This window comes from Takifugu rubripes, chromosome 22, assembly GCF_901000725.2.
Source record: "Takifugu rubripes chromosome 22, fTakRub1.2, whole genome shotgun sequence".
Lineage (NCBI taxonomy): Eukaryota > Metazoa > Chordata > Actinopteri > Tetraodontiformes > Tetraodontidae > Takifugu > Takifugu rubripes.
The window spans coordinates 12,640,185-12,662,556 of NC_042306.1; the positions used below are offsets into that span (position 1 = coordinate 12,640,185).

At 54.3% G+C, this 22,372-nt stretch overlaps 1 protein-coding gene across 7 annotated transcripts; it reads left to right on the forward strand.

The window, feature by feature from the left end:
* The first annotated feature begins 292 nt into the window (after positions 1-292).
* Positions 293-20,877, forward strand: tnk2b (tyrosine kinase, non-receptor, 2b). Of its 7 annotated transcripts, XM_029830742.1 has the most exons (19): positions 293-513; positions 2,626-2,779; positions 11,621-11,798; positions 12,062-12,132; positions 13,346-13,603; positions 13,679-13,831; positions 13,966-14,129; positions 14,251-14,370; positions 14,463-14,589; positions 14,671-14,817; positions 14,917-15,011; positions 15,079-15,273; positions 15,411-15,502; positions 15,699-15,821; positions 15,973-16,400; positions 16,461-17,546; positions 17,961-18,056; positions 18,614-18,744; positions 19,238-20,877. In XM_029830742.1, the coding sequence occupies exons 2-19, from the start codon at positions 2,765-2,767 to the stop codon at positions 19,242-19,244; spliced, it is 3,486 nt and encodes a 1,161-aa protein (XP_029686602.1). In that variant the 5' UTR covers positions 293-513; positions 2,626-2,764; the 3' UTR covers positions 19,245-20,877. The 7 variants fall into 7 exon arrangements, with proteins under 7 accessions (XP_029686602.1, XP_029686599.1, XP_029686603.1 ...); XM_029830739.1 differs by lacking the exons at positions 293-513; positions 2,626-2,779 and adding an exon at positions 7,160-7,681; XM_029830743.1 differs by lacking the exons at positions 293-513; positions 2,626-2,779 and adding an exon at positions 7,160-7,681 and having other exon boundaries at positions 15,699-15,743.
* The last annotated feature ends 1,495 nt before the right edge of the window (positions 20,878-22,372 follow it).

The following is a 22,372-nucleotide window of genomic DNA, read 5'->3' on the forward strand; positions in this document are numbered from 1 at the left end:
GAGACAAAGTAAAGAACAAGCGGCCAGAGCTTCCAGCTGTAAACTCCATTGTCCCGATTTAACTGCTTCAGAGGTCGTTACGGCATATTTATGATGCAGTCTTAATTCAAAATTTACCTTCGCACATGTTTGACGTGCATGTTAAAAACGGGTTTAATTGGGAAACCGTCGCGTCCCTTTAAGAGTGGGCCGATAAACTCTGTCACGAGGTGTTAAATAAAACGAAGAGCTCTCACTCCTTCTGAGTCCCCCGTGTGGAAAAACTCAATCCGGCTCAAGGACGTAGTGAGCCATCTTACCGCGCGCGCCGACGATCTTTGCGCTGCGGACGCCAGGCGCCTCCTGCGCGGAGCTCCGCAGAATTGAACGCGAAGCCGCCGCAGCTCGTTATCGGCGCTATTTACGTGACCAGGTTGTCATTCGGAACACTCGCACATGCCGGGAGCTGCCGGCCTGTAGCCGTGCGTGCTGGAGGAGCGGCGGTGACAGGGAGACAGGAGCGGAGCCTGACAGGTAGGCGAAGTAGCGCGTCCGAGAAACGGCCACGATAATCGGATTGTTTGCTGGGATTTTCCGCCCCTCGCTGGAGGTCTCCGCGATGAAAATATAAATGATTGCAGGGGCCGGGTGGAACCCCGTGTGGTGTGGTCTGAACTCGACGAGATGTGAATAAATCAGCCTGATTTATCTCTGTCTAAAACTGAAAGCTCCCGTGCTGGAAGTCCAGGAAACATGACTAAACTGAATGGGAACTTTCTGGAATGAATGCTGGATGTTCTGCATAATTAGCCTCTCTGATTCATACTAAACGAATTGAAATATGATGGAAATAAACACACTTTTTTAAATGCCGGACTGCTAGCAAATGAGCTAGGTGGGCACATGTGGAGAGGCTAACAGGTGAAGCTGGCTGCACCGATCACTTCCGTAAACAATTAAAACCATCGAAAATCGATTCATCGGAGATCCCAGAGACACTAAAACTGCATGAAACAACCTCACTTATGGTTGCAGCTGCTCTTACTGTCACATCTTTACAGAAAAAGGGCCAAACGTTGTTTGGAAAGATCAAATTAGAGCGAAAACTGCTCCAGTGCAGCTAAAAGTCTGTCGCTCTTCCTTCTCTGGTCGCGTCTCTCCCTGAATCGATTAATTAACGGTAAATGAAGAGTAAAAGTAACAGTAAAAGTATCGGTTGGACCTCCAAATGAGGCTTTCTTCCAGCAGGTTTCCATAAGATTGTGGCCATGTGATCACACCGATCTTCTATTTTTGTTTAAAACTCTTTAATATTACAATGCAAGACATTTCATTTTCATTTTTCTTGCCCCCCCCCCCCACACACACACACCCACACACCCACGATAGACGTTGCAGCAAACAGGAGGGCTTGTCAGGTGCTGTCAACTCTTGTCTTGCTCGTTATCAGTTAATCTGTGATTAATGCACTTTTATATACGACATTTGCTCATAACTGGTGTTTTATTGGTCCCATTAAGCTTTAACAGCAGCCTGGTCTCCTGTCGCCTACACATGGGGCATTTCTGCAAACCTCTAATGCAAATCCTGAAATTAGCCACATTTGTTGGGGTTCTGGGCACCTGGAAGTTGCCTGGGGGGGGGGGGGGGGGGGGGGGGTCAGAGCCGAGCAGCTTCTCCGGGGCATCTGCGGCGTTCCACTGACCCCCGTCCTTGACTGTGCTGTTGTGCAGGTTATTTCTGGCCTTTCTTACACTCTGAAAGGGGGGTCGGGTAGAGTCGGAGCGTCCCCATGCACACGGGTGGGTGGGGGGGTGGGGGTCAACCTTCTCTCAGGCGCCCCGCCCACCGCTGGGGTTGCGTAAGAAAAATATTTATGAAACATCAGCGTTCTGTTGAACGTGCTGCGCCGCCGTCCTCGGCGCACAGTTGGCACGCGTGGCGTCACAATGGGGTCACTTGTGGAGTGTGTGTGTGTGTGTGTGTGGGGGGGGGGGGGGGATAGCTCGGTGTGTAGAGAGATGCTGGAAGCTTCAGCGACTTAACTAGATGGTGGGAGGTGGACTCTGTCCCCGTGAATTGCAGTGATTCATTTATGCTGTCCTCTCCTGCACCCCCCCCCCCCCCCCCCGGGCATTCCTATCACAGCCCCCAGACCTGCTTTGTCAGCTTTAGTAGCTGCATCCGGTTGTTAGCCGCGACTGTAGTGTCGTATTATCTGAGGAGTCATGTGATGTGATGTGAGGCAACCGTCCCTCTTTGTGGTTCAGTGGGTCATTGTGGCTCTGCTGGGTCGTTGTGGTTCTGCTGGGTCGTTGTGGTTCTGCTGGGTCATGCCTTTAAGGCCCGAGTGGGCGGCTGGGTTGCTGCAGCCCCTCCACATCAGTCTTCCCTGCCGCTAACTTTCATTTCCTTTGAAAATTGCGTCAGGTTGCGCCCTGAAACCCGCCTTTTTTTTTGCTCTGTGAGCACCTCAGGCTCGCGGCTGTGACGCCTCCACTCGTTGCCCCGCAGCTGCACAAACACCCCTGAAACCAGTGCGGCTGCGGCGGCGTGCTGGCGCACACGGGGAGGGCGGCGCGTTTGTAGCTAGAGGCGACGAGGCCGAGCAGAGACGCTGAACCTTTCAACTCTCCTTGTCCTCAGACACCAGCCGCACCGCCGACCGCCCGATGGTGGAGGATGATCTCGTGTGACGGCGCGCCGGTCTCGCGCCGCCATGGACCTGTAGCTGCGCAAACCCCCCCGTTCATGGACCCGGGGGCCCTGTCCTGAGGCAGCTGCCATGGGAGAAAACCAGGTAGGAGTTCTGCTTCTGCCTGTAAATGATGAGATTCCAAAAATAATCTGTGGTAGCACACCTGGACTTTTGGACAAGCACCAGCCCAGCAGGCAGGAAATGCTTCTGAACCACTTCCTGCCGGGGATAAATGGGCTCTGCGGGTTGTGCTTGTGTGTCGTCCTGCCCTGTTTGTTATTTTCGCCCCCTCCCTGGTTGATCTCATGGGCCCTGCAGACATGAGATCATGGCGAGGGCAGAGCTCCGCCGGCTCCGCTGGCGGCTCATTGTACGTCTGAAAGGGATCTATTCACCTTTTGAGGAGGAGAGCAAACACGGGAGCTGATGTCATTGCTGCGTGACGCCGCTCCTGCGAGTGTGTGTGTGTGTGTGTGTGTGTGTGTGTGTTGTGTGACAGAAGGGGCGTGTTTTAACTGGCACATCACGCCATCAAAACCGTTGGGTGCCCACTTCCTCGCCGACCCTGTAATAACGGGAAGTGGTGGCTTCCTTTGCCTGGTTCTTGCCCCAGAAATGACAGGACGCGTCCACCCCCCCCCCCCCCTTTAAACAGGTGTGTGAGAGCAGAAAGGGACGAGGGACCGTGAAAGCACCGTGCTGCATTTTTGTGTGTGTGTGTGTGTGTGTGTGTGCGCCCACATGCCTGTTTTTGTGTGTGTGTGTGTGTGTGTGTGTGTGCGCCCACATGCCTGTTTTTGTGTGTGTGTGAATGGCTGCGCTCACTGACGCGGCGCTTTTGTGTCGCTGAAGCGTCGACCGAACTTTGTCGTCGTTGTTTACCGTTTGTAGGCGGATTCGGGCCGTCGCCGTGGTCACGCCGGGCCAACGGGGGGGCGGGGGGGGTCTGTGGTTGCTGCTGCAGACCACACCTGTAGTTTTGGACCCAGCTTTCTTCCTTCTCATCTTTTTTGTCCCTCCTTTTTCTACAGCGTGTAGCGTTTCCAGACCCCCCGGGGGAGCTCACGTCTTGTCCCTTTGTATGCCCTTCCCAGATCGGGTTTCCGGATGTACGTGCACGTAGGGCGCGCACGCTGCGTCTATTCCTGTTGTTTTCATTTGTCGTCTGTCCTCTATCTCGGAGGACTGCGACTCATTATCTTATATATTGACCAAGGAAAGAGCGCGATGTGTTTTTCCTTTTTCGTAAGGGTTCTTCGTGGTTGCCTCACGCCGCGTGTCGCAACGTTGTTCTTCTTTGTGGTGGGTGTGTGGAGGGAAGTCTGGGTGCTGGTATTTCACACGTTCCGGTTGCCAAATACAACAGAGAGGAGGCGCGCGTTGCCATAGACAGCAGAGTGCCATTAACTTTGGAGCTGGTGCATTTATAGAATATAAATCATTGTTTTTTTTCCCCCATTTTTTCCTGCTTATAGTGTCTTTTTGGACCTATTGTAGACCTATTGTTCTTGCTGTTTGTTATAAACCTGCTGAATAAATCCTAAAAGTATTCTGCTGCCGCCGTGTGGTCAGAGGTGGAATTACAGTATCCATTGATATTTATTGTTGCTCATTTGCCTTGAGGGTCATTAAATTCATTACTTTCATGAACAATTTCACAGAAAGGTCACGAGCTACAGCTAAACCACAGAGAAAATCTCGGACTTTGCCGCAGGCGGTTGTGAGTGTTGCCGTGCGGTCGATCTTTTATATTGACGTCGGCGCGCTCACGCGCAGAAAAACGCAGCGCTTTGGCATCCGCCCCTCCCGGAGTCCACGTGCGAGTGCACAGATGAGCTGCAGCAGTGGGACCCTTTCACATTCTCCTCTCATCCTCCCCTAATCCCGTCCTCTGCTCTCCTCTGCGTGGCCCCCACAAGCCTTGGATCACCCTCTTAAATTCCACCTGTTTGCAGGAGCACTGGAAAACCAACACACACACACACACACACACACACACACACACACACGCACTTCCAGGAAAGACGACATGAGCGCTGAGGATTAAATAACATCCAGGCCTGTCTACCTCACTCTCTATAAAACCACACGCACACGCACACACACACACACACACACAGTGCAATCTTCCTGCGTGTCATCTGCCTCTCACACTCGTCTCTGTCCACACTGGACTTGTCCAGCGCGCCGGTCCGCCTCTGCTCCAGCTGAAAGGGGGGATCTTTCTGGGAACGCGTGATGAGGGAGGCTAAAGTTTCTCCTGACAACTCTTGTCTGTGTGCTGCTCAGCAAATGGAAGCCATTAGTGCTTTTGACTCTGTGCCCGGCCGCCATTGATCCCAACCGAGCCCGCCGGGCTGCAGACGTGTTTCAGCTGCATCCTTTTGCAGTTTTGGGCTCCATAAACTCGATTTATTCAAGCGTGCAGCGGAAATGATTTATCTTCAGGCTCGTCCCCGGACAGCCTGGCCGATTAAACCGACCGCTGTGTGAATATAAAGTCCGACTTGTTGTAATCCCGTAATTTTACAACACAAATAGGTTTGTTAGAGCAACAATCCAATGTGGGCTGTGTTTCCATGGAGACAGATGCAGTTTAGATGCTGTCAATCCTCACAGCTCTGTCCAATAATGGGGATTTGCTCAGGTTATAGCCACTCTTGTCCCATTTATGCCTGAAAATCTTTGCATTTACCCGCATGTGGGGAGGATTTAGAGGGAACAGAGGGTCAGTTTTGGCTGCGGATCAGCTGGCGGCGTTTTACCGAGCGACGGCGAAGATGGAAACAGCAGCTGGGAGGCTCTGCGGCCGCTGACCTCGGGCCCATCATTGTCCCGGAGGCTTTAAGCAGTCGGTCTGAGTGAATCTGGGGTTTCCGGGCCGTTGATGGAATCAAGTGAATTTGATTCTGAACTGTAACGATTTATTGCTGTTGGTGCTGCAGTGAAATAGGCAAAACAAGGCAAGAGGGACCCTGAAGTCCTCTGAAAGGTCAGCTGAAGCTGGGAATGCTGTGCCCACACTCCGGCAGGCTCCCCCAGGTCTGCTTTCCGTCCGTCACCGGGAACGGAGGAGGCGTCCACGTGTTTAACAGGCTCCAGTTTAACGTCCCCGCGAGGCAAGATGGCCGAGAAACGAAGCAGAAAGTCGCGAAAACTTAAAAGCCCTCCTGTTGCAGAAGGAGTTTTCCAGGTTTCTGGGAGAGAGACGGAATCTGAGGATACGGGTGGGAGTCACGGAGGAGACGGGAAGTTTAAAAAGATGAGGGACGGGTGATAAATGAGACGGGGAGGCCTGATAACAGGCAGCAGTGAGAGGATGTGCGTGGATTTAAAACGACTCTCCTCACGAGAGGAACTCTGGGCTGGAAACTCACGCGCATTTCTGGGGAAAAAAACCAAACTAATGTTGACGTGCGAAGGTAGAGCGGGATTTGCCTGCGAGGCTTCCACTCAGACGTCTGATAGGCCGACCAGTCCGACCAATGAGAGGCAAAACGGGAGGGAAAAAACCAAAACAGTCCAGAGAGCGGAAGACAAAGCCGTGTCCACAGAGCCGGAGCCGGAGGTCAGCCCGGGTCTGATGGTGCTGGGCCGCAGCATTGAGCTGCTGCACGCGAGGATGGGCAGCAAAATAGAGCACACACACACACACACACACGCACACACACACACACACGCACACGCACACTCCCCAGTTCAGTTTCACTGATGAGAAGGTGATCTCGTGTGTGTGTGTGTGTGTGATGTTGCTCGTGAGCGCGACAGCCGGCAGAGATGAGGGGATTGAGGCCAAAGAGCGAGTGATGCTCAGTGGGCTGCAAATAACCGGCCCACTGACGACGGGGGGAGACGGGGGATGGGGGGTGTTAGTCACAAACATCACACAGGTGAGCGTCGCCACTTCTTGCTTTAGTCAATATTCACCGTTCAGGTTTATCAGGACACAGCTTGATGTTTAATTTAAGGCATTAAACAGGCTGGTGAACTGTTTGGTAGCGTCAGGTTTTAGACTTTAATGCAGGGTGTTTTTAACCCCCCCCAAAATACACGCGCACACACACACATATTGTTCTTTTCTATTTTTATTTCCCCTCCCCAGATGTCCACTCAGTGAGGACCCAGATGGCCTGGAAACCCCTCCCTGTAGTGGAGAGGTGCTTTAGATGCACACAAAGCAGCACGGCTGTGCCCCCCCCTCTCAGAGGGAGGATTAACTCTCCTCATTAGGGCCCCCCCACCGCTGCCTCTCGCCATCATCCCTCGCACCCCCGCCTCCTTCCCGGTGTCGGCACGCCTGTCCACCATTGGTTATTCCCGCCCGGACCAGCATTGAGTGGAACGCTGTGGGACACGGAGGAGTGGGAAGGATGTGCGATGGGCGGATGTTGCTACGGCGATAGAGGAGGGCGAGCGACGCGGAATCATCAAGCGCGGGGTGGGGAGAGCGGGTTTAGGAGGTGAGGAAGGAGGGAAGGGGGGGGCACAATAACAACCAGGAGAGGCAGGGATTATCGGTCAACCATCAGGACGTCCGTTTAAGACAAAGCGGCATTAAAATCCACGCAGACTTCAGCCGCCGTCGCCGTGGTTTCCGCCCCCCTGGACATCAAAGCGGACGCACAAAGGATGGATCCCATTTAACAGGTGAAAGGGTTCCTGCGTTCCCCGGGCTGCCGAGAGGAGGTGAGCCTGGAGCGTCGGCGACAGCGGAGATGAGCGTGGGAGAGACGGAGGGGCAGAACAATCGCAGCAGCACGCCGGGGAAGGGGGGGGCAGAAACGGAGCTCGCCAGCGCTGTCACCTTCGCTCACACGCCCCGGGCGCAGCATCTGCAGGAGCACGTGATGACCCAGCGATCGGAGTGATCGGACCCACGCGGGCGGTTTGAGGACAGGTGGCTGGTACCTGTGGGGCGCCACCATGGGAGAGACGGCGGAATACCAGAGACTGCAGGAGGGGGCGGAGGGCGACCACCAGCAGCTGCCCAGCGACGAGGAGGAGGTACCGGCACCGTGTCGTATGGTTGTGGTCGTACAGCGAGCAGACAGACAGGTGGACAGACAGGTGGAGGGACAGACAGGCAGACAAAGGCTTCTGCAGGTGTCTTTGTTCCTGCCGAGGTGTGAGCTGATGCCGGGCTGTCGTGGGATGGATCCACCACCCCCACACAGATGTTGTGCACACCTGTGTGTTTCCGTCTCGGTAGATTTGTCGGCTTTAGCGGGCTCGTGTCAGAGGTCAGCGCGAGGCTCTCCCACGATGCACCTGCGGGAGCCGAACCACCTCGATCGCCCTCTGGCGAGAGGTCGCGGACGCGGCCGCCTGCGGGGGTTTTAAACCCGCGAGGCAGATTGGTTTGAGTCGTTTAATCATGCTGATGTGGGGGGGGAGGGGGGGATTTGGTGGCGCAGCGGAGGTGCGATGTGATTGACAGCTACACACACACACACACACACACACACACACACACACACCGGCAGAGGCAGCCCAGGTCTCCGTGCCGGGTTTCTCTGTGTTCTTTTGGCACCTCCCACTTAACGGCCTTTCTGGGGTTTTGCCGCCAAAAAGGTTGCGACATCTCTTTAGGCGCCGCCTCAGCTGGGATCTCCTGAGCTGTCTTAATTCCCAACCAGAACCGAGCCGTGTGTGTGTGTGTGTGTGTGTGTGTGGAATGATGCTTGTTTATGGATGGTGGCAGAAAACTGGAGCTCCGGGGCAAAATGATCCCCACATATTAATGTTGGTTCTTATCAAGTTCTCTCATATTTTGTCGTTTGTATCCATCACTTACCCGTCCAGCCCTCGCGAGACCAGCGCCGCCTGGTGGCGCTCCAACAGAGCTGCACCCGTCCCATTAAACCAGCGTGATAAATGTTCAGTCTGTTTGCTGAGGGCCGGGGTCTCTTGTCTGTTCCGCTGTCTCAGATTTTAGATCAGGAATACTAATAATCTGTTTCATAGGTTGTGCGTTGCGTAACGGCTGCACTCGGGCAATTATTTCCTTTATTTTTACATCCCCGGCGCGTCCAAGAGGAGACATTATGTGACTTTACATCATGTTTCAGTCGTTAATGGCATAATTGACTCCAGGGAGTTCACTCCCTGTGTGTGTGTGTGTGCGCGTGTGTGCGTGTGTGTGTGTGTGTTGGGGGGGGTGCAGAGGAAGGGCAGTGAGTTTTCTTTCCCTTCCAGTCTTCTGTCACATCCTGTGTGCTCGGCGGTTTAGCGACGGCGGTGACGTTCCAGTCGGCCGAGTGAGGAAATAACGACGGAACTGAACGGCCGTTAAAGTCACATGATGACGAATCGGGTTCATGAAGACGATGTCGTGAAATGTCCGAGCAGACGTGAGGTCATCGTGAGGTCACTGAAGCAGAACGCCACGGCCCTCCAGCCCTGTTCCCAGCCGCCGTCCGGCACTATACGGCTGTTTTTTCTGTTGTTGTTTTCTCTTTTCCTCCCACCTCCCTTCCTGCCCCCTCCTCCCCGGGGGGGTGGGGGGGGGGTCTGCAGAGCCACAGTCGAGGGTTTGTTTATAGTTGGCGGCGGGATGGCGAGATAACATTTTTGCAGGATTAAAGGCAGGAAATAAAAAGGCACCGCCAAATAAAGAAGAAAATGAAGTCAAGGCAGGACTGGAGGAAGAGAATGATGACGATGATGAAGAGTGAGGGGAAGACTTGGTCCATGGTGTGTGTGTGTGTGTGTGTGGGGGGGGGGGGGGTTGCATCACAGGAAACAAGCTCCCTATCTTTGCTTGAATGTGACCCTTTGACCCCGGATCAAATGCTGCTCTGGGATGAATACCATGACGCCTCTGTCCTCTGCACCACGCACAGCAGGAGGGGGCGGGGCCGAAGGTAAACGGGGCAGACGCGGTGAGGAACGGACGCGATTGTGCCCCTTCCAACGCAGCGAGACGCCCGTCCAGCATCTGAAACCGGAGACGCTCGCTCGCCCGCCCGCCCGCCAGCCAGCGGGGCCGGCAGCAGAGCGGCGGCGAGCGACTGGATCGGGGAGAGCTTGCTCCTATTTTTATCCTCCTGCTCGATGGAAGGATGGAAAAGCAAACTAGCAGTGACTGAAAGGGGGAGGAAGGAAGGAAGGGAGAGAGAGAGAGAGAGAGTGGGCAGGAGGAGGAGTGGTTGCAGAGTGTGAATGACTGGCTGACTGTTGGCGGAGGCAGACGCGTTAGCGGTCTGAGCACAGCCCCACGACCCGACAGCCCAGTTTTTCCTTTTTGCCCCCCCAGCTCCAAACTAAAGCGGTGGACTTTTCTCCAGCTGCTTCTGCCCGGATGCCTCTTCACGTTCTTGTGGGAAGCGGAGCTAAAGAAGCGGCTAATAGAACAACGGGTGCTGCGCTATGGAATGGAGCAAATGAAGCTTTTCTTCCCTGTCTCCGGTTCGGAGCTGTGGGTCCAGATCTGAGGAGCCCGCATGTGTCTTAAATTACCAGAGACCGAAGATGTTGAGCCGGATGGAATGCGGTTCTGGCCGTGGCGTGGAAGACCGTCGGCCACCTCTGGCCTGTTAAAACCCACGGGCATGTTTAATGTTCTTCTTTTTAATAATTCAACGTGAACGGGACAAAAGAAGTTCAGGATGAGACGTTTTAACAAGCTGAAAAAGTCATTCCCCTTCCTGGCAAACTTTCACGTATATCGAGTAAGTTCAAATAAGTATGTCCAACAATCAAGAGGTGTGTGTGTGTGTTTCAGTTCACTAGCAAAGTGAGGACATTTAGACTGGTCCTCACAACTTCTTGGGTTAGTCGTGATGATTACGGTCAGGGTTAAGTGCTGGGAAAGTTATTATGGTGATGAAGGTCCTCACAAAGATAGAAGTACATGTGCGTGTGAGCTGTCCAGCTGTATTGAGGCTCTGTGTGTGTGTGTGTGTGTGTGTGTGTGTGTGTGTGTGTGTGTGTGTGTGTGTGTGTGTTTCTCCGCCACCACCATGAGGAATGAGTTCAGACCTGCGGTATTTCTCAGGTGTCATCACATTGTCTCCCCATCTTTGCTTCCCCCACTTTTTCATCCTTTTACTTTGATTTTCACCAGAATATTGATGTGTCCGAATGTCCGCGCGTGTTAGCGAAGCTGTCTAAAATGACTCGGATGGTCACGATGCCGCACATTCCAGAGGAAAAAGGGGCCCGAGAGGAAGCCGCCTTGCGTCTTTGGCACCGTGCTGCGATGTCACACTGGCACGAGGCTCAAACATGGTGATGGTGATGATGATGGTGATGCAGTGGATGTTGATGAAGGCATATTTGTACACGCTAACACGTCAAAGCAGGAAATGAAGAAAATCCAGGACTTGTTGGTGGGAGACAGGAAGCTCTTGTACTCCTCAGGTCAATGTCATCACCCAATAGGAAGTGACCTCTGACCCGGCCCATTGAGAGGAAGCTCTCAGCCCTCTGACACTTTCCTCTAACGGTGCAGGAAGTCTCTCTTCCACGCGCTCTAATTAGCTCGGCGCGGTGACACCAGCCCCCACCTCTGCCCTGGAGCCCCCCCCCCCCCCCGTCTCAGCCTCTGCTGGAGATGTTTGTTGTTTTGAGCTTGTTTTCAAGGCTAAAACCTTCACCTAGCTGGCAAATATTGTGCTGATTTGATGTGCTGGATCACCAACATTACTTTAGCCGTCCTTAATGTGGCCCTCGGGCAGTAAAAATGTTTATTTGTGCGCCGGGTTCGTGTGCACAACATGTTATATTTGTCCTCTTCCTCCCTGCCAGCCCAAGCAGCTTCGGCTGGTTTGTGATTCGAACGTGTATTTTTGGCCGCTTGCGGGTTTCTGAGGGCTGTGATGCAAACGTCTGGGGCCCGTTGGCACACAGGCGGCCCCCGCCCCCGCCCCCGGCCGGGTGGACTGTTGCTCCGCGTCCGTCTGTCCGGCGTGAGACAAACGGCTGCGTGTGTTTGTGGTGCAGAAACTGGGCGGCAGCATGCAGTGTGAGGAGGGGACGGACTGGCTGCTGGAGCTGCTGCTGGAGGTGCAGCTGCAGCAGTACTTCCTGAGGATCCGGGACGACCTCAACGTCACCCGGCTGTCGCACTTCGACTACGTCAAGAATGAAGACCTGGAGAAGATCGGCATGGGGCGACCCGGTGAGTTCAGGAAACCGTTTCCTGTTTTTACTTTTCCCGCCTTAAACGGCTTCGTTCTCCTCTTCCGATGGTTCCGAGCTTTTGCCCGTCGGTACGAGCTCGTTTTCTGTTCTCTCACATCCCCGACATGAATTAGTAATAATCACTGTGACTGGGGGGCTCAGATTACGACCAATTACGCCCCTCCTCCTCCTCCTCCATCTTCATCCTTCATCTCCATCTAACATGTCTTCATCATTCTGTCCTCTTTTCTTTTAATAAAGGACAGAGAAGACTGTGGGAAGCCGTCAAAAGGAGGAAAGCCATGTGCAAACGCAAGTCCTGGATGAGCAAGGTGACACACACACACGCACGCACACCCACACACACACACACGGTTTTCCCACCAGTGTTTTGGGTGAATTTTATAGTCACTTTTGTTTGCGTGACCTCTCTGGGCCTGAGGGTCTGTAAGCATTTCTCTCTTTTTTTCCCCCCTCATTGCTTGAAAACATCTGGAATGTTTGGAACAGATGCAGCATTCCTGCGCAGAATAAGACGGCTTAACCCTTTAGAGCGCGCGAGCGCGCGTTGGGTCACGAGAGCCGGTGACACAAATCCAGAGCACGCCGCTCTGACGTTTCCCTTTTAAAGTAACACGAACGTGCTCGTCTGCATGTTTAGGCGCCCAAAATTAAAAAGTCCCGGTTATTTCCAGCTCATCCCAGCAGAGTCGGAAGCCCCGGGGGTGGAAGTGGCGGGACTCCACATCTATAATTACACCTTTCTGTCGTCTGGGACCATGTTCAGCAGGTCTGCATCCTCCTGGCTGCCTGCGCGCGTGTGTGTGTGTGTGTTCTGCAGGGCCATAGTCAGAATGGTTTCAATGTTGAGCCTCCTATTTGAAACACACATAGCGGCTGCAGAGACGCAGCGTTTTTTTAAAAAAGGCCGACAGCATTATGTCACGTCTGCTGGGGCGTAGCTGTGAAACCTCACACCGCTCGCTACCGTTTATATAAAGCCGCGCGTCAGACGCTGCGATCCCTCGACACCTTCTTCACTCGGGGACCCAGAGTCCAGGAGCCCGTGACCTTTGAGCCCCACCCCGCGGTGAGCTCAGACGGCCTCCGCGTCGATCAGGTTCCACGATAATTGGTCCTCTTTAGCTCCTTTAGCTAACGGGTTATGCGATATGCTGGTTCCTCCGGCAGTTCCTGTCCCGTCCTATTTTGGCAGCCACTATTTAGGACCCTCTCTAAACAAAGGTTTAACTTTGCTCCGCACAGCTCCTCATTGTGCTGGAGGGAAACGAGGAAAACCCTGTAGAACACACACACACACACACACACATACTGAGACATTCAGGCCACGTAATCTAATAGAGCTTCCTAATGAGAACTTCCTAACTGCTGAGCTATTCCTGCCAGGAAAGTTCTCCGTTTGTGCAGACAGAAGCGCGTCCTCATACAGACTTATTGACAGGTCATGTTGGGGGGGGGGGGGTGTCCCTGGTACATACAGTATTAAATGATCTGCCAGTCACTCGTCCATCTTCTCCCCTGTAGGTGTTTAGTGGAAAACGTCCAGATGGGGGAGACTTTCCCCAGCAGGGCCAACCCACCTCCTCCTTCCGGAAGGCGTCCCCGCCTCCAGAAGGAGTCCCGGCCCTGCAGCTGGGGGGCGGCGGCGCTCTGCTGGACGGGCAGCACCAGGCTCTGACGTGCCTCATCCCAGAGAAGGACCTGACTCTGTTTGAGAAGCTGGGGGACGGCTCCTTCGGGGTTGTGAAGAGAGGGGAGTGGCTGACCCCCACAGGGAAGGTGGTGAGGACACATCAAAGTTCACTTCTCACCAATAAACCCACAAGATGCACGAGCTGAAGACACGTGTCCTTCCAGCTGAACGTGGCCGTCAAGTGTCTGAAGACGGACGTTCTCAGCCAGCCCGACGCTCTGGAGGACTTCATCTGTGAGGTCAACGCCATGCACTCCCTGGACCACCAGAACCTGATCCGCCTCTATGGTGTGGTGCTCACACACCCAATGAAGATGGTAGTGGACACACACACACCCAGCACTCTCTTTGCCTCCATTGTTTATTGAACGTTTAACATCCTGACAGCTTGAATCCTAAAACAGGACTGACTGTATTTGGAAGCGTCTGAGTTTCCTCTCCCTCCACGTAGGTGACGGAGCTGGCTCCTCTGGGTTCCCTGCTGGAGCGTCTCCGGTGCGTGCATCCTCAGGGCCCCGTGCTGATCCACACCCTGTGCCAGTACGCGGTGCAGGTGTCCTGCGGCATGGCCTACCTGGAGCAGAGGAGGTTCATCCACAGAGACCTGGCAGCCAGGTAGCGTCACAAACACCCCCCCCGCCCCCCTCAAATGTACAGGCCGTCAGTGAAAAGGGGCCCTGAGAGCAGAACCAGTCCCCAGAATAAGAACGGAGGCGTTATTGCTTTGTGACGACAGGAACATCCTTCTGGCCTCAGCCCACAAAATAAAGATCGGGGACTTTGGCCTGATGAGGGCGCTGCCCAACAACCACGAGCACTACGTCATGCAGGAGCACCGGAAGGTTCCCTTTGCATGGTGGGTAAAATAACGCCGACCTTTTGACGCTCTCCATCACTGCTGGCACCGATCACGAGCTTTGTTTGCTTTCCCGCCCTGCGGCGCTTCAGGTGCGCTCCAGAGAGTCTGAAGACCAGGACGTTCTCCCACGCCACGGACACGTGGATGTTCGGCGTGACCCTGTGGGAGATGTTCACGCACGGCCAGGAGCCCTGGCTGGGCCTCAACGGGAGCCAGGTAAACAGGAACTACGGCCGCGGGCTCCAGAGCGAATCACACCCCCATGAATTGGTCCTGATTTCAATGTCTTCATCTTAGATTCTGCACAAGATCGATAAAGAAGGTGAACGCCTCCCCAAGCCTGAAGACTGTCCGCAGGACATCTACAACGTCATGCTGCAGTGCTGGGCTCAGAAACCAGACGACAGGCCGACCTTCGTGGCCCTGCGCGAGTTCCTGCTCGAGGTACGTGGATTTCCACTGAAGAGAACACACGTTGGATGTTAGAATTTAGCATTTCGCGCCACCTGCTGGACTTTATTCCGACCCTGATGTCTCCTCCAGACCATGCCCACGGACATGTGTGCGCTGGAGGACTTTGACGAGCCCGACAAACTCCACATCCAGCTCAACGACATCATCACCATTATCGAGGGCAGGTGGGTTCGCTTTAGGTCCTCCGGCGTCTCAGGACCACGTTTCACATCGAGACTTCCTCCCCCTCAGGGCGGAGAACTACTGGTGGCGCGGCCAAAACAAACGCACCCTAAAGGTCGGCCAGTTCCCCCGAAACGTGGTGACATCGGTCGCAGGCCTGTCGGCTCACGACATCAGCCGGCCGCTCAAGAACAGCTTCATCCACACGGGACACGGAGACAGCAACCCCCGGCGCTGCTGGGGCTTCCCCGACAGGATTGACGAGTGAGCACGAGCTTTCATTTCTTGCTTTAGTTTGTGTCTCCTGATGGTGGCAGCAACACCAGCCTGCAGGGAGCGTTAGCGCCACGTTAGCGCCCAGGTCGGCGCCATCCATTTACCGCCCTCCCCATTTCTCCCAGTTTGTACCTGGGAAACCCCATGGATCCTCCGGACGTCACCGGGGTGGATCTGGGCGATGCTCGGCCCACGCAGCTGCCAGGACGAGCTAAAAGTAAGAGAGAACTGGAATTATTAGCTGGTCAAACAACAGCAGCGCACGTCCAGCTCTTTAGCATCGAATTGCCGTATAATTCACTTTTACGCGCTGTCTAACGTTAGCGGTCGCGCCTCATTTCCTGCTCATGTTTCTTTCTCTGCTGCTGTCCTCTCTGCCCTCCCCGTGGTGGCTTCTGCTTTCATGTCCCCAGAGGAGCCCCCACCCCGGCCCCCTCAGCCAGCAGTGTTAATCAAGAGTAAGTCTGCGTCTCCGCAGCAGCTCCTTGCCCATCGCTCCTGCCCCCTCTGTTCCCTACTAGTTCCTCTCCTCAAAGGTACACCTGTGTGTTTGCTGTGCCCCCCCCCCTCTCTTCTCTCCTTTTGCTGTGTCACTCTAACCTGAAGCCAGGAAAGCTGTTCTGAATCAAAGATGAAGATTTGCCCTTTGCTGTACCAGCTGACAGATGTTCTTGCCCCCCTCCCCAGGGCCGTGCTACGATCCCGTGCACGAGGACGATGACCTGAATGTGGCGGCGCTGAAGAGGCTGTCGCTAAAGAAAAGCGCTTCAGTCAAGGGGCTGAAGCTGAAGCCCGCCGCCTGGGTCTCCGCCTCCAAACAGGGGAGCGGGCGGACGACGGGCTCTTGCTGCACCCCCAGCAGCGACATGTCGCTCATCGACTTTGGGGAGGAGAACCCGCCGCCCACGCCCTCCCCCGTGGTCGAAATTAGGACTCCATCCATATCGAAGCTGCTTTTGGAAGCAGAGAACCTTCTAGACCGGACGCCACCGCAGAGTCCGTGTAGATCGCTGCCTCGACCTCTTCACCCCACGCCTGTGGTGGACTGGGACGCCCGGCCGCTGCCCCCGCCTCCGGCCTACGACGACGTGGCCCAGGACGAAGAAGACATGGAGGTAAGAAATGGAGCTGGTTAGCGGTGCGACAAAAGTCTGAATCGTTGTTTTCCTGCACAGGTTTGCTCCATCAATAGTGTGGAGCCCCTGGGCGAGATCAAGGGTTCCGAGCAGTCGTCTTCGGAGGGGGACGTTCGCCTCCCATGTGGGACGGAGCGAGCAGTCCTGGAGGACAACCTGTTCCTCCCCAGCAGGCACAACCAGGGCCTCTCCACCTCCTTCTCCCAGTCAGCAGAAATTTTCCAAGAACTGCAGCAAGAATGTATGAGGAGACTCAACGTCCCAACGGGAGGCGCCACCCACGTAAACCCGCCGTCACAGACTCTTCACACCCCGGATGGACATCAGGAAAGTGTCCTGTCTAACGAGGACAGACCCCAGATCCCACCCCGCGTGCCCTTACCCCCTCGTCCTGTGAAAAGGGGCGAGTACGCCGCTGCTCGCTGGTCGAGGGACCTGTCTCTGACGCCCGCTGACCCCACGGAGGACGCTTCAGACTCAGCCCAGGACCAACCGCCCCAGGTCCCTCCCAGAGACCCTCTGTCCCAGCCAGGCTCCAGGACTCCGAGCCCACGGGGCCCGGTGGTGGGTTCCCCCCATCAGTGGGTCTACTCTGTCAGCCCCACCGCCATGCAAGCTCCAGCCGGCTCCTACCTCTCCACCTCTCCAGGTAAACTCATGCCCACCACCCACAGCTTCGCCTCCGATCCCAAATATGCTGCCCCCAAAGTGATCCAAGCCCAGGGGAAGGAGGCCCCCAGCCGGGGCCCCTGCATCCTCCCCATCGTGCGAGACGGACGCAAAGTAAGCAACACCCACTATTACCTTCTGCCGGAGAGGCCTCCCTACCTCGACCGCTACGACCACTTCTTCAGGGAGGCGGAGAATCTGCCCCTGGGGGAGGAGAAGCCCGGGCGGCAGGCCAACACCGCCACCGTCAGGCCGATGGTGGTCAGTGGCCCGGCCCAGCACGCAGAGCTGAAGGCAAACTTCTCCTCCAACAACAACAACAGCAGCCTGGGCGGGCCACGCTCAGGAATGAAGACGTCCGTCAGCCTCCCTCGCGTCTGTTCAGACGGGCCGATGGCACCGGCGTCCTGTGGCGGGACGGACGGAGGAGTGAACTCAGCCGACAGAGTCAGGATGGTAAGGTCCTAAACAACGCAGTCCTTAATTTCCTTTTCCACGTTTGAGTATCCTTCCATACCTGAGAGCCCGTTCCTCCTCTTCATCGTGGTTATGCGGCGTTTGACCACAAGGGGGCAGCAGAAGCACGCGTGTTTCACATTCCCCGTGGGCGGAAATGAGCCATCTGTAATGTGTGTGACACTTAGAGTAGGTTATAAAGATGAAAATGTGTCATCATATAACCACTGGGCCAGTGTTCCACTTCAAATAATCTCCCAGTTATGAAGATGTGCAGCTGCAGAATTGATATTTCTGTCGTTCTGGGAGGACTCTATTAGAGATAACGAGAGAAATTAGGGCCGAGCCGACTCACAGCTGCCACTTGCACAAGGGAGGGGCGACTGGGATGTTAACGCTGATACTGTCACTCAGGTGCAGGAGGCGGTTCATGGGGTCACCCTGGAGGAGTGTCAGGCCGCCCTGCAGAACCACAGCTGGAACGTCCAGAAAGCCACGCATTACCTGAAGGTGAGAACATCTGTGAGGACCCCCAGGGCTTCACAACATTCCTAATCATTTAACCAAGAGACCGTCAAACAGGAAGCGGGTGGAAGTAAACTTCCTGAGAGGAGCAAACTTACCTTTTATTACCTGGAGTCTGCAGTGATGCTGCAACGTCCTCAGAGATCCAGCTGTAATAACCTTTCTGCCCCCCCCCGACCGAGGCGTAGCTGCAGTAGCGATCCAGAGCCGCTGAATGTCATTGTTATTTTATTGGCTCGGATCACATGACAGCAGCGATGCTGTGGAACCCTGCGGGGACATCTGGGTCGACGCTGCGGCGAGTCGGCTCTAAATAAATAAGCAAAGCGTTTAGACGCTCATAAATATGAAACCGCAGCCCGACGTCGACGGCCGCCTTTAGGAGGCTCTTGGCTGCCTGTTGGAGGATTGTTAGGTTGGCAGCGAGCACGGGGGAGCACTTGTCTGCTCTTCAGAAGCATTTTAGGGCAGGGGGGGGAAAAAAAGCCACACTTGAAGGTGTCAGTGTGTCTTCTGAATGTTCGGAATCCTCGTTTCTGCAGGTGGAGCAGTTGTTCTGTTTGGGTTTGAGGAGCCGCTCAGAGTGTCTGAAGCTGCTGGAGACGTGTGACTGGAACCTGGAAGTCGCCAGCACTCAGATGTTGGACAGCTACGGGTCCACGACCAGACAGAGGTGAAACAGCACAGCTAGCGTGCTAATCCGATAGCATCTGTGGCCTGAACGGAGAAACTGTGGCGAGAACTACGGCTCATTTTCTGCCTCGTGCCACCAGGGGGCAGTAAAGAAGCTGTAAATTCGTTCAGAGCTCCTCCATTCTGGCATTGGTGGCGTTTCGTCACCGCCGACAGAATTCCCGCTTGTTAAGCACAATCCAGGAAACGAATTCCAGCCCGGTGACCTCGCGTCACGCTGCCGACATGAGGCACACGTCGTCGCGCTTTCCCGCCGAAAAACACGCCATTAAAACCGCTTCCTGTCTGCGGCGCGGCAGTTGAACAGTGTTACAAGTTTTCTTCTTTGTTGATCTTTTAGTGTCTCACTTTAAAGCCTCGGAGGCCGAGAGCGCCGCCCTCAGTGTCAACGCCGTTCAACTTAAATTAAAAAGGACTTAGTTTCTACTGATTCCTCCTCCCCGGGCGAATTCAAAGCCTCTCTCTGTTTGCAGACGGTGACACAGATCAGAGCCGCCTCATCCTCGATAAAACATCAAAGAGGAAGGTGACTCCGCTTCAGACGAACCTCCGACCGGAAGATCGGAACTTTGAAAGGAGTTTTTTAATTAACTTGCACAAAATATCTTTTACTTTCCATTCACACCAACTGTTGACAGACATTTATATATAAATATATTTTGAAAAAAATGGTGATTTTGGTGCACATTTCTCTCGATTGCAGCACTTGGAAATGATAAATTCATCAAGTTGTCAGCTGTCATTTCAACGTTGCCAGTGTGAAAATGTCTGATGCTAAAAAGGAAGCTGCTTTCAGGAGGTTTTCAAGGAAAATCATAAATAATTGCACAAGCACAACATCCACTCGGCTCTTGTTTCAGAGAACCAGACGGGCGTCAAATCTTAATAAAACATTCTGTGATCGGCAGCTCGACTTGACCTCTGAAGCCGTGCAAACTTTCTTCCTAGGATGTGGAACATGCAAATACAGCCGCCGCTAATTAGCGTAGCGTTACCGAGGAGGTTGCGCTCGCTCCTCGAAGGCGCCGGGTTGACCGGCGACTTGACAGTTTAAGACTGGGAGGAATAACTGGAGAAAACCCAGTTGCACCAGTTGTGCTAAGCTGATTAGCGCCGTTGAAAGGAAGCTATCCCTCTTTGTCTGCTGCCCTGTAGCCAGGTAGATTTAGAGTTTTCCTCTCTCCCACATTGCTGAGCACACATTAGCATCATCCCGCCGCGCTAACTCCAGCAGTGACGGCTCACTTTGCCCACAGAACTCCGCATCAGCTGAAAACTTCCCGCTCTTCCTCCTCCAGGAGGAGTCGGAGGCTAATAACTGCGGCATTGTGAGCACCGTCCCGAAGCGCACATCCTGTACCGTAATTATTAGTTTAAAGCTGCGCTGACGTGCCAGTCAGCAGCTTTAGGGGCAATAATTCATAGCCCAAATGGCGTGCCAGCTCAGGGGTGGGAACGGTCTCCCGGCAGCGTTTTGTCACATTAAAAGCCTCAGAAAGGAAGGCCACATAAAAGCGCTTTCGTCCCTTTTAAACCCCCCCCCCCCCCCCCCCCCCCCCCCCATCATCATTCCAAAGCCTCTGAAATCCTCTGTGGAACGGTCAAACGTCATTTATGGCCAGCACGCCATCCATACGGCGCTCCTCTCTGTACCAACCGGTGCCATTTCCATAACAATGCACGTGCGCCTCGGAGCGCCGTCTGCCCCACAGTCCTGCTGTCTGTCCATCAAAGCTCTCATGTGCAATAAGGCGGCGGCAGAACCGGAAGCCACCACAAAGATCCTCTTATTTACATTCTGACTGATCCTGAGCAGCAAACGCAGAATAATTTTACTCTCGTCTCCCGAAAGTTTGATTAAAAACAGCCGCCGCCGCCGTAGTGGAGGTCTAAAGTGAAGCTCGTGCTGTGTTCCAACGTTCTCCTGACGAATAAACCCTTGTGTTCGGCTTTTTAAATGGTTTTCCTGGTTGTTCCTCGTCACGGTTTTGCCTCCCAGATGTGTTTTATTTTGAAAGTCTACTGTACATTTTTGGCGGATCTGTTCAAAAGTTCATGCTGCCGCATTTAAAGATGTATTTTTTATTAAAGTATTGAGTATTTTTTACCCGTTTTCCTGCCTTTGTTCATTTGTTTTGGTCGCACTGGTGAAATCTCCTCACAACAATATCGTCTTCCCATCAGGACCCAGAGAGACTCGTTACTGAACAAGTTGAGGGGACGAAAGCCGCCGGTTCCCTTTCAGGTTTCGGCACATAAATCAATATTATGCATGGAAACTATCCGATCAAATCCCACCTGGAAGCTGCGCGGCTCATCTGGCTGATGCTAACGTGGAGCCGCGGCGTGTGCTTAGCTCTGGTCTTTTAGTATTCTGCAGGACTTTCAGAGCGGCGAAGTCACTCTGTAATTAATGGTAGCCTCGCTCTCCCGGCAGCCCTCCCGCTCTGGGATGCGACGGATCAATCGGAATGAATTAGACTTTGTTTGTATTCGTCATCATCGACGTCCTGCCAAAGCGAGACCCTGATTCCTCCGAGGGAACGGAGCCGGCCCTGCACGGGCCAACGCATTGATCCTCAACCGCACGCAAAGCGACATTGTCATCGCCGCTACCCTAAGCTAGCCCTTTAGGCGCTATAGCTAGCAAGCCCTTCCCGAGATAAGTGACCATTATTAGTTTGTGATGTCAGATGTTCTACTCACTTAAGCGAGTTGGAACCATTTAAGACCGTTCCAAGCGTCCATTAAAGGCATAAATACTTCTTATTAGCGCCGTCTTGACGGGTGAGGAACTGGAGGGTCACATGACCTGTCGGCACATCAGCAGAAGGCCTCCACACGACCTGTGCACAAATGTACGCGATGTTAAGTAATGACATTTACTGGGACGCGGCGTCTTGTTTTTGCTTTAATTGCAGGGACAAACCGTCCTCCAGCGATGGTGTAATCAACAGCAGCCGCTACAGGAGCGGCGGGGGCACAGCTGTGCATTTGCATGACCCCCCACCTCCCCGAACCTCCACTCACAGATTTAATTGGATTTCCACAAGTGGCGATGCATGTGTGGACCCAGACGAGTAAACTCGAACCCTCCACAAGCACCCAGGAAATTCCTTTTCTCCAGATGGTGAGACTCTTGAGTCTAGGCCCCTCCCACTGCAGCACACGCCACAGCGTCTGACCCATCTGTGTGTCTGTACATGAACTCTAACCTCAACGCCATCCATCACTTAGCACAACAGTTAGCCACATTAACCACGCCCCCTCCAGATCTCTGACCAATCACACGATAGATTTTAGACACCAGATTCTGCCCGAGATTCCGACTCCATGCATCATTTCTACCCAACCCGTCCAACTCTGGACCGCGTGGGACCTTTGTTCTTTCCCTGCTCAACCATCACAGAGGCAGCTGTCCAGTAAGAACCGCCGTATCCATGGCAACCCGACCCGGTAGAGCGGGGGGGGGGGGGGAAAGAACGCCGCTGACGGGCGGAGAACAGAAAAGGTTGACGGAGAGAGATTGATCCGGCGCCGACGCCTCTGCTCCGCGATTGTAGTTTGTTCTTACGTTGATCCGTGTTTCCTGTCCTCCGGGACCTCGG

Excerpts from the sequence above, each read along its gene's own strand:
- tnk2b (XM_029830739.1), top strand. The coding sequence starts at position 7,601 with ATGGGAGAGACGGCGGAATACCAGAGACTGCAGGAGGGGGCGGAGGGC. Across the intron at positions 13,832-13,965 it reads TCACACACCCAATGAAGATG|GTGACGGAGCTGGCTCCTCT; the intron begins GTAGTGGACACA and ends CCCTCCACGTAG. Across the intron at positions 15,012-15,078 it reads ATCACCATTATCGAGGGCAG|GGCGGAGAACTACTGGTGGC; the intron begins GTGGGTTCGCTT and ends CCTCCCCCTCAG.